Genomic DNA, 14,483 nt, shown 5'->3' with positions numbered 1-14,483 from the left:
TGCCCTGAGTCCTTCGGGAGAAGGGCGGTATAAAAATTTAATAAAATAAATAAAAATAAATAAATAAACCAGTAGCAGAAATCGTGGGTGGGCTCACCCACCCGCTCCAGCTCTATGTCATCCTATTTAGGCATGTTTTTGAGGCCGGGCGCATGCGCGGAAGGCACGCGCGCTCGCATTTGCAAACGGGTAGGGAAAATAAGGGACGCGGTGGCTCAGGGGCTACGACGTTGAGCTTGTTGATCGAAAGGTCAGCAGCTCAGTGGTTCAAATCCCTAGTACTACTATGTAACTGGGTGAGCTCCCGTTACTTGTCCCAGCTTCTGCCAACCTAGCAGTTTCGAAAGCACGTAAAAATGCAAGTAGAAAAAATAGGGACCACCTTTGATGGGAAGGTAACAGCGTTCCATGCGCCTTTGGCATTGGCCACATGACCACGGAGACGTCTTCGGACAGCGCTGGCTCTTCGGCTTTGAAACGGAGATGAGCACCGCCCCTTAGAGTCGGCAACGACTTGCAGGTATGTGCGAGGGGAACATTTACCTTTACCTTTATGGAAAATAAGTGAATACCACCCCGGGTATTCACGTATATACATATGTGCATGCATACACAGTTACAAAACTAGAGAACATACAAAGCATATTGAAGTTTATGTTTCCACCTAACAGTTAGAACATAAATGGGAACTGTTTCCTATGCCTAAAGCATGGATGATTGCAACATCTGCCATGATGAAGAGTGAAGAAATCATATTAAATCATTTAACACAGCACACTTGTTCTTTTTTCCACATCTCCCCACCCCCCCATATCCTCTGTCATCGATTAGGTAATCATTTCAGTTGAGGCAAGCTTAAATCAATTTGCAAGGCACCGAAATGCTATATAAGTAGACAGCACATCTTAAAACTAGCTACCCCTTGCCTTGGCTTGGAAGCAGAAAAACAACAGCCAGGATGAGAAGCCTCTGGCTTGTGCTCTTTGGTGGGGCAATAGCTTTTGCTTTGCCTGTAAAACATGAAAAAGAAAAAATGCTTCTTATGCAGGTAAGGCCAAAGAAGCAAATGGAAGTGTATATTGATGCAAGGTAACTGTATATTTAAAATAATGTAAGAAATATAAGCAATAGCACTTAGACTTTACAGCACTCTAAGTGGTTTACAGAGTCAGTAATGCCATTAACATTAACTATCTAATCATTATGTTTTATTTATCACACACATACATGCATACATATAATTATTTTGTCATCTTCCAGAAGTACATAGAACATTTGGGATTAATAAAAATAGAGAAAGGTGAGAAAGAGATACGAAAAGCCGCACTCTTGCAAAAGTTGAAAAGTGATAGCTTCAAGGAATAGAGCAGTATCTATTTATCTGGAGATCTAGTATTACACAATAAAGTGTTTAACTTGTATCTCAGGTTATGTTTTATATTTCTAAACAAACATCTAAAATCTAAAATGTAATCTAAAATCCATGTAAAAATAATGGAAAGAGCAACTGCGTTCAAATACCAAAATATTTTCTTACAAAGAAGACTTATCATGAATAATAGTTGGACTATTCACACACATCCCAGGAAGTATTGTGGACAGTTAAAATGATGAAGAATTTGGGAAAATCTAATTTTTACATCCAGCTCAATGCTGTAATGGAGTACAGAAAGCTGCGAGAGCTGTTATCATCTACAATATTTCTACTCTATGGTGATGCTGGATAGATTGCTGATAATTGATTCTTTTGTCCTCTAATTTCTATCTTTTATAAAACGTAGAACAAGTATAACTAAACTGATGTGTTCATATTGGCCTTAAATAATTAGATATGCATTTGACCATAGACTTCTTAAGTCATTTTAAAATGTAAGCAAATTGATTAATAGAAGTATACAATTTTCTATTTCAGAGGTATCTAGAGAAATATTACAACTTTACATCAAATGGGCAACAAGTCTTTAGAAGCAGAATCAGCAGCTCCATGGCGAATAAGATCAGAGAAATGCAAGCATTTATCGGATTAGAGGTGACAGGTGATCTAGACTCCAATACGCTGCAGGCGATTCAAAAACCCAGATGTGGGAATCCAGATGTGGGCCAATTTGCCTTCTTTGCAGGTCAACCCAAGTGGCAGAAGAAACATCTAACCTACAGGTAATCTTTCGACTCAGGTTCTCAAAGGAAAGGTTGATATAATTCATATAGATGCTGAAAACTTGAAAGGAAGACTTCCTTCTGAATTTGGTTCCCGTTTATTTTTTCAAAGGATACTGAACTACACACCAGATATGAAAAGAGTCGATGTTGATGAAATCATTGACAAAGCTTTCAGAGTTTGGAGCCGAGTTACGCCTTTGACATTTGAGAAAGTTCTAGGTGGCAATGCAGACATATTTATCTCTTTCCATTCTGGAGGTAAATTAAGCTATTTTACATATACAATAGTGGGACCGTGGTGGCTCAGTGGCTAAGATGCTGAGCTTGTCAATCGAAAGATCGGCAGCTCAGTGGTTCGAATCCCTAGTGCCACATAATGGAGTGAGCTCCTGTTATTTGCCCCAGCTTCTGCCAACCTAGCAGTATGGAAGCACGTAAAAAATGTGCGCCTTTGGCATTTAGTCATGCCGGCCACATGGTCACAGAGACGTCTTCGGAGACTGCGGTAGCTCTTCAGCTTTGAAACGGAGATGAGCATCGCCCCCTAGAGTTGGGAACAACTAGCACATATGTGCGAGGGGAACCTTTACCTTTACATGTACAATCTGATAATATATTCCACATATAAAGGGTTTATGGAAATATTTAATGCATTCATAATTCTTACATCAGGCTTTTTCTTAATCTTAGAACTTTTCACTTGCCAAATGAAATACACTTTCTTCCAATAGTATTTAGATTTCTTAAACTATTTGACATCTCACTTTAGAATTCTAGGGCTTGAAGAGCAACACTTAGAAGTGTATTGTGTCCTCATAAAAATCACACCTAGTTGGTGTCTAACATTTCTTTTCCTAGAGCAAAGATTTATACTAGAATTCCAACTTTTTATTACTATAATTATCCCAAAGTAACATCACTGAAATGAAGTTGATCCCACCCCACAAAAAAGTAGACAGAAACAAAATTATCTACACAAACATCTTGTGCGATGTTGTGCATCTACATGCAACTCCACGTACGCAACAACTGATCCCTCACTCTTTTTGAAGTGACTTTGATGAAAAACTTGTCTCTCTTTGTTTTTATAAACAATCTTGTTAAATTCATGATTTTATTATCCCTCCCCATCTAACGATTGCAAAATTGACAGATCTATTAATGATGTTAGTTTTCTGACTGGGAGCCCATCATCAATGTTTCTGTTCAGTATCTTCAAGCGTCAGAGTAATTTGTTGGCATTCCAAAATTAAAGTCATTAAATTCATTAGCTTGTTAAAATCCTCGATAGAAATAAATTTCAGTTCATCTGATCCTCCTCACTTCTTCTGTTGAATCCAAGTCCAATTTAACACATTCTCAGTTTTGCTTGAACCTGATGAAAAACGAAAGATGATGAGTATTACTGTAGTTTAGAAGATGGTGTATTACAGAAAATCTATTTCTAAAGTTTCCCCAAAATATTAATTCATGTCACGGACTTCACTAAAGCAATGTCTGAGATGAAGATGATAAAATATTTTTTCTGTTATATTTAGCTCATGGAGATTTCTATCCTTTTGATGGACCTAGTGGAACACTTGCCCATGCTTATGCTCCTGGTCCTGACATTGGAGGAGATGCCCATTTTGATGAAGATGAATTCTGGAGCTATGGTGTAGAAGGTAATTTTGTTGTTGTTAGTTGTGAAGTCGTGTCTGACCCATCACGACCCCATGGACAACATTCCTCCAGGCCTTCCTATCCTCTACCATCTTCTGGAGTCCATTTAAGCTCACGCCTACTGCTTCAGTGACTCCATCCAGACACCTCGTTCTCTATCGTCCCCTTCTTCTTTTGTCCTCAATCATTCCCAGCATTAGGCTCTTCTCCAGTGAGTCCTTCCTTCTTATTAGAGTGGCCAAAATATTTGAGTTTCATCTTCAGGATCTGGCCTTCTAAAGAGCAGTCAGGGTTGATCTCCTCTAGGACTGACTTGTTTGTTCACCTTGCAGTCCAAGGGACTCGCAGGAGTCTTCTCCAGCACCAGAGTTCAAAGGCCTCCATTCTTTGGCGTTCAGCCTTTCTTATGGTCCAACTTTCATAGCCATACATGTAGAAGTTAAATAAAGATAAAAGTTAAAAATATAAATAAATAAAAAGATAAAATAAATAAATAAAATAAATAAAATAAATAAAATAAATAAAAAAATAAAAAAATAAATAAAATAAATAAAAAGATAAAAGATAAAAGGATAAAAGATAAAAGATCCCTCGCATCCTGGACATAAACTGTTTCAACTCCTACCCTCAAAACGACGCTATAGAGCACTGCACACCAGAACAACTAGACACAAGAACAGTTTTTTCCCGAAGGCCATCACTCTGCTAAACAAATAATTCCCTCAACACTGTCAGACTATTTCTGAATCTGCACTACTATTAATCGTTTCATAGTTCCCATCACCAATCTCTTTCCACTTATGACTGTATGACTATAACTTGTTGCTGGCAATCCTTATGATTTATATTGATATATTGATCATCAATTGTGTTGTAAATGTTGTACCTTGATGAACGTATCTTTTCTTTTATGTACACTGAGAGCATATGCACCAAGACAAATTCCTTGTGTGTCCAATCACACTTGGCCAATAAAATTCTATTCTATTCTATTCTATTCTATTCTAAAGTTGTGAGAACAAAATCATATTAAACATTGTTCTTAAACATCCCAAAGATGCTTTTTCAAAAGGCAGCTGGGCTTTGTTTTTCCTTGAAGAAAAATTTGCTTCTCATCCAAAAAGCTTTTTCAGTTCTGAAGCTTCTTGGATGAGAAGCGAAACATTTTCAAGGAAAAACCAAGTCCAGTTGCCTATTGAAAAAGCAGCTTCAGGCCAGCCATGACCTGGATGACTCAGAATCTCCAGAGACGTTCTTAAATATCCTTGCTTGCCCTCAATAACAAAATTGCACAGGAAAATAAGATTTATAGTGACAACTTACCAAAATGGGGTGATAGCTTTGCTCAAACTATGTTTCCTCTCATAATTGCAGTAATTTAAAGCAATAACATGTGAACATATTAGAAATGTTATTATAGGAGTTTTTTGACTGTATTTTTAAAATGAGATAAGTACAATTACGGTTACGTTGACGCCTACATTGATAATATATTTTGGTTCCCATTTATGTTTAATTTTTCTTTTCATTGTTTTCATATTGACTTTTAACTAGTCAACTAAAGTTGAATAAATAAATAAACAAATTAGCAAGCAACATTGTATTGACAAAAGCAGGAGCTGGCAGGGGACAGAGGCTAAAAAATATAAAAACAGAGTGTAGAGCTGAAGAAGCTTCTTGGATGAGAAGCAAAACCAGGGGTGGGCTGCTGGGGCTTTGCAGGGGTTCGGGAGAACCTCTAGCTAAGATTCTGTGCAGGTCAGAGAACCCCCAAATCCCACTCCTGGCTGGCCCTGCCCACCCCACCCGGCCCCTCCCAGGAGTCCCCATGCGGCCTGTTTTGGATGCAGGTAAGTGCAGGCCATGCACGGAGGCTTGGGGAGGGCAAAAAATGGGCCTACTGGAAGTTCGGGCCTCTGGAGTCTGGGAAGGCCATTTTCGCCCTCCCAGAGGCTCGAGGAAAGGCTCCGATGCCCAGGGAGGGCAAAAACGCTTCTCCCCCACCGTGGTGCGGGAGGCTGACTAGGCCATGCCCACCATAGCCATGCCCACCATGGCCACAGCCACCCAGCAACTGGGCAGAGAACCCCTTGCTAAAATTTTTGAAGCCCACCCATGAGTAAAATGTCTTCAAAGAAGAACCAGAAAGTAGAGTTCCCTCTTGAAAAAGCTCCTTTTAGATAAGATTTAGAATGGGTGTTTACAATATGATGTTTCTTATCGCCCACGTAGGTACCAATTTATTTTATACTGCTGTTCATGAGTTTGGCCATTCGCTTGGACTCTTCCATTCTCGAGATCCTAATGCAGTGATGACTCCAACGTATAAGACGCCCACGGCAAATCAACCGATTCTATCTCAGGATGATATTGCTGGCATCCAGTATCTCTATGGTAATTCAGAAAATGTGTGCAATCTAAAATATTGTGCCCTTTAACCATTTCTGAACTGAGAGAGAACAAAACTCAGGCTCAGTTATCTAAAATGTCTGCATGTTTTAAGTCACCTCTTATCAGCATGTAGATAAGAAAACATCAGCTTTTCATCATCCTAAAATGATAGTTGGGATTTCAGCTTCCAGCCAACACAAATCTTTGAAGGTTTTCAGATTCTGGAATTTATGCAAAACTTTCTGTATATTGTATGCTTAGTCAACAGGGAAGGATTTTTTCCCCCCTGCTAATTTTATGCATCTGACGTTCTTTTAGGAGCATCATCAAATCCACCTCAAGACCCAGTAGAAAAGGATGAACCAAGAAAGCCCAATAGCCCAGGCAAACCAGCATTACCGTCTGCTTGCAATCCTGGTTTGACATTTGATGCTGTGACCACTTTTCGGGGAGAAATAATGTTTTTCTGGAATAAGTAAGGCCTGTAATTTTCAGCTAGAAGAATCTTCTTCTTCTTCCTCCACCTCTTCCTCCTCCTCCCCCTCTTCCTCTTCTTCTTCTTCTTCTTCTTCTCTCTCTCTCTCTTTCTCTCTTCCACGCACATGCACAATAATGCTAGAAAATGGCAAGAAAGTTGCCAAGTTCTGGTCATGTGACAGACCTTGCAACCGGTAGTAAATCCAAGTTGGTTCCCAAGCATCGAAAAATGATCACATGACTGTGGGGAGAGGGCAGTCCTAATTTCAAGGACAGGTTATAAGTCCCAAAAATCCTAGCTTTTTTGAGTTCCATCGTCACTTTGAACAGTCATTAAGCAAACAGTCATAACTGGAGGACCACCTGAAATACTTATATAAATTTTATCAATTCAAGACTGTAATCATAGTTAACAATCCTACCTTCTGTTTTAATACAAAAATTCTATGAAATTATCTTACAGGCTGCATGCAGCCAGAGGATAATAAGTTGCTTTTCCAATGATCTTTCACAGTTAAAAATTGAATAATAAATCCTAATATCAAATAATGACCTGAATGCCTGATAGCATCTAAGATGTCTTTCACAGCACCTCATTTCTTTTTCCTTTTTCCTTTTCTAACTCCTGTCTCTCTCCAATTCAGGAAAAAATGCTGTTGCCAAGATTTGAAGTTTCAGATATTAAAAGTTATTTTAAAGTGCTTTCAGAGGTGAACTGCTTTAAAACATATATGTGTTTTTAATAGATATTTTTGGCGAAAACTTCCCCAGTACACAGAGATTGAATTGAATCTGATTTCTGAATTTTGGTCATTTCTACCATCTGGAGTTGATGCTGCTTCTGAAAATAATGAGAAAGATGAGACATTTCTTTTTAAAGGTAAGCTATTGTTATATATATACTAGGGCTCTCCTGCCCTTGTTCTGTATTTGATTCAAAAATTTATTTTCTTGAAAATCTGGATAAGAAAATAACACATCTTTGACTCTTTAAAGCAGTCATCTCTTTTCCTGGAATTGTGTGGCAGTCTTCTGCAGATGTAGGGACATCTTTGAAAGATACAGCTTCTTTAAAGAGTTGCAAGTTGGGGCTAAGTTCATGCTCTCATGTTCCCTAAAGCAGGAGTCTCCAACCTTGGCAACTTTAAGCCTGGAGGACTTCAACTCCCAGAATTCGCCAGCCAGCAAAGTTGGCTGGGGAATTCTGGGAGTTGAAGTCCTCCAGGCTTAAAGTTGCCAAGGTTGGAGACCTCTGCCCTAAAATATCTTTTGGGAGTCAGATCCATGGTGCCGTAACACAACTGTGAATTCTGGGGTAAAAGTACCAATTTAGCAAAAGAATTTTGCTTCATTCGGAGAGCAAATAATCTCAGGCTGTCTTTTTTATGTTGCCTGGTGTCAGGCCTGGAAGCCATACTACCCTGGTGTCTTCAGGATCCAGGCCTGCCACAATCCTACCATGGGAAGTTGGGAGGGGGGATGACATGAGTGAAGTAGAATTAGCCATAACAAAACTTTGCAGAGAAGTTCAAGGCCATGGTATCCGACAGCTGTGCAGAGAAGAACGTGGAAGTTGTCTTCTGTACGTGAAGGAACTGATTGGAGCAGTGGTGGACATGTGGGAGAAGTGGGCAAGGTTTTGAACTTTCTTTTCGGTGACGAAAACCCGGAAGATCTCAGATTCGGGTTTTCCACAGATGTGCCAATATGACATCTCCAATAAAAGTTAGCTTTGGGGAACTGCAAGCCTTGGAGTTTGATTTCGTTGGGGGTGTTACTTGGAACCCTGACATTAACCTAAATCTGACACCCGGTTTATTTAAATTACAGGCACTTCTTGCAGGTTTCCTACTCATTCACTTCTAGAAATCCTTGGTACTCATAATCTGCTTGATTACAGGCAACCAGTTCTGGGTCGTGAAAGGAGATTACGTGCTTCCTGGGTACCCCAAGACCATCCACAGTCTGGGCTTTCCAAAAGATGTCACAAAAATTGATGCTGCAGTTTTCAGTGCCAATGAACAGAAGACATATTATTTTTCTTCAGATAGATACTGGAGGTATGACGTAAAGTCAAATGCAATGCAAGAGGACTTACAACTTACTTTCAAATGTCTTAGGCAAACATTTTAAAGAAAACATGCTAAATTTTAAATCCAGCATACATTTGAGACTAATAAAACTAATATAACTAATAAAATAATATAACTAATATAATAATAACTATAATAATAAATAATATAACTAATAAAATGGTCATTTCCTTGGCTGTATATTTCATCCCCCCCCCCAAATGTGGATAATTCATAAAAACAGTGCAGATCATTTGTAAGTATAGTTTATTTTAGTGGCAAGTGGCAACATGTTCTATTGCATTATATTATATTGAAGAGCCAAGGTGGCGCAGTGGTTAGAGTGCAGTACTGCAGGCTACTTCAGCTGACTGCTAGCTGCAGTTCGGCAGTTCAAATCTCATCGGCTCAAGGTTGACTCAGCCTTCCATCCTTCCAAGGTGGGTAGAATGAGGACCCAGAATGGTTGGCGGCAATAGGCTGACTCTGTAAACTGCTTAGAGAGGGCTGTAAAGCAGTATGAAACAGTATTTAAGTCTAAGTGCTATTGATATTGCTATACAATTAAAACGATATGGCATTATTTCATTTCCAAATTGATTAGTGCCCTCTAATGGTAGCCACAGATATTACTTGATTACTGGATAAAAATTTATTCTTTTCAGAAAGCAATTACTATAGAGCTGGATTTGGGGGAATGAAAAATAAATTGAATTACAGTACATTTTGATGTCTATAAAGTGCATTTATTGATTAAGCCAATAAGGATGAAACCTTATGTACTGTATTTTAGACTTCAGATCTAATCTATAAATAATACAGATTAGTAAAAGTTATTAACCTTGGATACAGAAGGTCCCAATTTTAATTTCTGCCAACTCCAGAGTGGAAAAGTCTCTGGTCTTGGTCCAGAAAGCCTCTGTCAGAGTACTGATGGCTTCCTTGGCTGATCAGTGATCCAGCTCAGCTGAAAACAGCTTCCAATTTTCTTTCAACAAAGCAGTTTATAAGTTTCCATTGTGAAAGAAAACATTAGTCCAAAGTAGCCTGTAGGAGATGGCCAGACTAAATCCAGGGAGGGGTCAAGCACATCATTAGTCTTGAGTCCCTTCTTATTCCTGAAGCTTATTTGTACCCTATGACTATCATTAAGTGTTGTACCTTATGATTCTTGATGACGGTATCTTTTCTTTTATGTACACTGAGAGCATAGGAACCAAAACAAATTCCTTGTGTATCCAATCACACTTGCCCAATTAAAAAAAAATTCAATTCAATTCAATTCAATTCAATTCAATTCAATTCAATTCTATTCTATTCTATTCTATTCTATTCTATTCTATTCTATTCTATATCCACAAGAGATTTAAGTCCAGGCTTCCTTGAATTCCATTGACTTTATCTACCGCCAATTTACTTTTGAGTATTAGTTCAGATTCTTGTAGAGAGTACAAGAATAACTTTATATTCATTTGAACTGCCTTGGCTCCTGATTTTTTCTTCTGCTCTTGACAGAACCTTTAGTCTCCACTGACAAAATTCTAATTTCCATATTTTCCATATAATGATTTTTAGCACTATTCTCCTGTGTTTGGTCAGACTATCTTGAGTATTATGTTTGGTCTGCAGTATCACTAGTTAAAAGGGATGCAGAAAAACTGAAATATGTTCAGGAAAGGGCAACAAGGGTCATCTAAGGACTAGAAACTAAATTCTGTAATGGGACATTTAAGGAATGGAAAATATGTACACTTATGAAATCTGAGAAGGAATGCGAGAGTACTCTTCAAATACCTAAAAATATGTTACACACAAGGTCAAGAAAGGCCTGTTGTCTCTTGTTCCAGAGTGCAGGACATGGCATGGTAGATATAAATTATGGGAAGACATTCCAAATGAATGTTAGAAAAACTTCCCAACAGCAGTATAACAGTGAAAATTATTATCCAAAGGGGTGGTGTTTTCCCTCCATTTTAGGTACAAGCCTCCTGCCTGGGATTTTTTTTCTTATTAGTTTGACAAACATGTACAAGATATGTATAAATATGAACATGGACATGAATGAAGGAAATGAATACAAATAAATGGGGGACAATAGGACAGGGACAGTAGGCACACTGGTGCACTTATGCAGGTCCCCTTTACGGACCACTTAGGAATGGGGTGAGGTCCATGGTAGACAGTTTAAGGTTGAAACTGTGAGGGTTTGAGGATGTAATAACGGAGTTGGGTAGAGCATTCCAGGCACTGACTACTCTTGCTGATGTCGTATTATCTGCAATCGAGTTTGAGCAGTTTACCTTGAGTTTGTATCAATTGTTTTCCCATGTATTATTGAGGTTGAAGCTGAAGAAGACATTGACAGGTAAGATGTTGTAGCCGACAATGTTGTGTACTGTGCTTAGATCAGAACGCAGGCGGTGAAGTTCCAGATTGTGCAGGCCCAAAATTGATTGCAGAAAATGTGACTTCTGTAACAGAATTGTTAGCGCTTGGAACTCACTATCTGAGTCTTTAGTCTCTTCTCAAAATCCCAAAAACTTCAACCAAAAACTATCTACTATTGACCTCACCCCATTCCTAAGAGGACTATAAGGGGCGTGCATAAGAGCACAAAAGTGCCTACCATTCCTGTCCTATTGTTTCCTATCACACTCCAGAAGATAGGCTCAAGTTACAGAAAGATCTTGACAGACTTGAACATTGGGCGCTATCTAACAAAATGAAATTCAACAGTGAAAAAAGTAAGGTTCTACATTTAGGCAAAAAAAACGAAATGCACCGGTACCGTATATGTGGCACCTTGATCAATAGTAGTACCTGTGAGAGGGATCTTGGAGTCCTAGTGGATAACCATTTAGATATGAGCCAGCAGTGTGCAGCAGCTGCTAAAAAAGCCAACACAGTTCTGGGCTGCATAAACAGAGGGATAGAATCAAGATCACGTGAAGTGTTAGTGCCACTTTATAATGCCTTGGTAAGGCCACACTTGGAATATTGCATCAGTTTTGGTCGCCACGATGTAAAAAAGATGTTGAGACTCTAGAAAGAGTGCAGAGAAGAGCAAAGAAGATGATTAGGGGATTGGAGGCTAAAACATATGAAGAACGGCTGCAGAACTGGGTATGTCTGGTTTAATGAAAAGAAGGACTAGGGAAGACATGATAGCAGTGTTCCAATATCTCAGAATCTGCCACAAAGAAGGGGTAGTCAAGCTATTCTCCAAAGCAACTGAGGGCAGGACAAGAAGCAACAGATGGAAACTAATCAAGGAGAGAAGCAACCTAGAACTAAGGAGAAATTTCCTGACAGTTAGAACAATTAATAAGTGGAACAACTTGCCTGTAGAAGTTGTGAATGCTCCAACACTGGAAATTTTTAAGAAAATGTTGGATAACCATCTGACTGAGATGGTGTAGGGTTTCCTGCCTGGGCAGGGGGTTGGACTAGAAGGCCTCCAAGGTCCCTTCCAACTCTGTTGTTATATTATGTTATATTATATCAAATTAATATAATTATTGCATATTTTTGCTCATATATATGCTTATATGATATGTAGTTATTTTATGTTGATGCTTGTGTATATTGTTGTGACAAAATAAAAAAAAAATCAAGCCTGGAGACATAAGCCTGGGGGCATACTTCCGTCACCTTGTGTCACAAGATGAGCAACATTTAAATTTGATTTGATAAATTTGATACATAAAAGCAAATACTTTAATGTAGATTTCTTTTCTGGATGCTGAACTTGGATGCCTTTCAAATCTATGATTCTAACTCCAATTTTGGTTTGGCTTAAGTTTCTTCCTTTTTCCTTCCTTTTCTAAGTTACGATGAAGACAGCAAAACCATGAACAGGAGGCCCCAAAGGATCCAAGATGGCTTCCCAGGTATCTCAGGCAAGATTGATGCTGTCTTCCACTACAATGGTAAGCAACAACTTTTAGAAGACATGAGTAGGGATTTTGTGCCAATATGGCTCTTTTTTAAGGAAACGTAAACAAAGCACAATTGCCTTGAGAATGATTAGGAGAAAGGTCCATAATCAGGAACTCTGAAGGGCTAAATGATTTAGTTATGTCCTTCAGGATTCCCTCATAAGGATATTTTTTGGAAAAGGATATATTAAAGCAACTGTAATCAATCTTTATTTGTTTATTACAACCTATAGGCGATGCCAGTCAGAACCAACCTGGAGTGGCAGATTAACTGCTTGCAATTGTAATCATGTAAAATTGAATTCAATTTTCATTTAAAATTTATATTTGTCCATTGATTTCAATGCAAACCTCTCTTTGCTCGCCAAAGAATTGTACCCCCCACCTCACCGCAGTTTGGATGAGTAACACAAATCTTAAACCCTTAGTTGCTTTCTCAATTTTATTGCTTGCAAAATGTAGATAGAATCTGTCAGAAAAATCATTTTGGTCAAGTTCATTGTTGCATTTCCACAATAGTTGATGTAATTATAATGACTCTACCCCTTGGTAAGTATTTTTTCCATTTGTTTGAAAATATACATTATATTCCTTTATGTTTGCTTTCTTTCCCCTTTGTAGATGTATTGTACTTCTTTAAGGGAAGAAATCAATATGAGTTTGATCCTAACACCAGAAGAGTTACTCGGATCCTAAAGGCCAACAGCTGGTTTTCATGCTGAGAAGATAAAGAAAAAACTGACAACTGGCTAGTTTACATTGAATGTAATCCAGTGTTTTGTATGTGTGAAAATATAATAATTAAAATAATATAATGTAATGTAATATAATGTAATATAATGAATATAATATAATAATACAATGCAATACAATGCAATACAAGACTACTTCAGCTTTAATTGCAATAATACAAGAGCAACCAATAGATTTAAACTTAATGTCAACTGCTTTAGATTGCAGAAAATATGACTTCTGTAACAGAATCATCAGTGCTTGGAATACTTTACCTGACTCTGTGGTCTCTTCCCATAATCCTAAAAGCTTTACCCTAAAACTTTCTATTATTGACCTCACCCCATTTCTAAGAGGACCATAAGGAGCGTGCATAAGCGCACAAACGTGCCTACCGTTCCTGTCCTATTGTTTTTCTTTTCTTCTTCCTATATATATATATGCTTATACCTCCTTATATTTACTCATATATATGTTTATATACTATATAACCTTTCTGTATGATACTTACATATATTGTTGTGACTATATATATATATATATATATATATATATATATATATATATATATATATATATATATATATATATATATATATATATATATATATATATATATATGGTATTCTATTGATTGGAATTATTATCCTATATATGATAACTGAGGCAAGATTATTGCACTCACAAAAATGGCTCAGTGGCTAAGATGCTGAGCTTGTTGATTGGAAGGTCGGCAGTTCACCGGTTCAAACCCCTACTGCCATGTAATGGGGTGAGCTCCTGTGATTTGTCCCAGCTTCTGCCAACCTAGCAGTGCAAAAGTACGTAAAAAATACAAGTAGAAAAATAGGGACCACCTTTGGTGGTAAGGTAACAGCGCTTTCGGCATTGAGTCACGCTGACCACAGTACCACAGAGAACATCTTCGGACAGTGCTGGCTCTTTGGCTTAGAAACGGAGATGAGCATTGCCCCTAGAGCTGGAAATGACTAGCATGCATGTGCGGGGGAACTTTTACCTTTACTTTTATGTGATAACTGAGGCAAGATTA

The 14,483-nt window shown here is 38.1% G+C and overlaps 1 protein-coding gene across 2 annotated transcripts; it reads left to right on the top strand.

Annotated features, from left to right (window-relative positions):
* Nucleotides 1-887: 887 nt before the first annotated feature.
* Nucleotides 888-13,952, top strand: LOC131200037 (stromelysin-1-like). 2 transcript variants are annotated; one of them, XM_058186352.1, is made up of 10 exons: nt 890-1,048; nt 1,913-2,157; nt 2,270-2,418; nt 3,699-3,824; nt 6,055-6,216; nt 6,532-6,688; nt 7,437-7,570; nt 8,591-8,750; nt 12,591-12,691; nt 13,322-13,952. In XM_058186352.1, exons 1-10 carry the CDS (start codon nt 959-961, stop codon nt 13,420-13,422), a joined length of 1,425 nt encoding a protein of 474 aa, XP_058042335.1. In that variant the 5' UTR covers nt 890-958; the 3' UTR covers nt 13,423-13,952. The 2 variants fall into 2 exon arrangements, with proteins under 2 accessions (XP_058042336.1, XP_058042335.1); XM_058186353.1 differs by lacking the exon at nt 3,699-3,824 and having other exon boundaries at nt 888-1,048.
* Nucleotides 13,953-14,483: the final 531 nt, after the last annotated feature.

Source organism: Ahaetulla prasina, chromosome 5, assembly GCF_028640845.1.
Source record: "Ahaetulla prasina isolate Xishuangbanna chromosome 5, ASM2864084v1, whole genome shotgun sequence".
Lineage (NCBI taxonomy): Eukaryota > Metazoa > Chordata > Lepidosauria > Squamata > Colubridae > Ahaetulla > Ahaetulla prasina.
The sequence above is the reverse complement of the archived record's forward strand: the minus strand, read 5'-3'. Positions and strand labels throughout refer to the sequence as shown.

What these genes read in the sequence shown, in the direction of transcription:
- LOC131200037 (XM_058186352.1), top strand. Translation starts at nt 959, where the DNA reads ATGAGAAGCCTCTGGCTTGTGCTCTTTGGTGGGGCAATAGCTTTTGCT. An exon ending in TATCTCTTTCCATTCTGGAG is followed by an intron (nt 2,419 to 3,698) that starts GTAAATTAAGCT and finishes TGTTATATTTAG; the next exon opens with CTCATGGAGATTTCTATCCT. An exon ending in CTGGAGCTATGGTGTAGAAG is followed by an intron (nt 3,825 to 6,054) that starts GTAATTTTGTTG and finishes TCGCCCACGTAG; the next exon opens with GTACCAATTTATTTTATACT.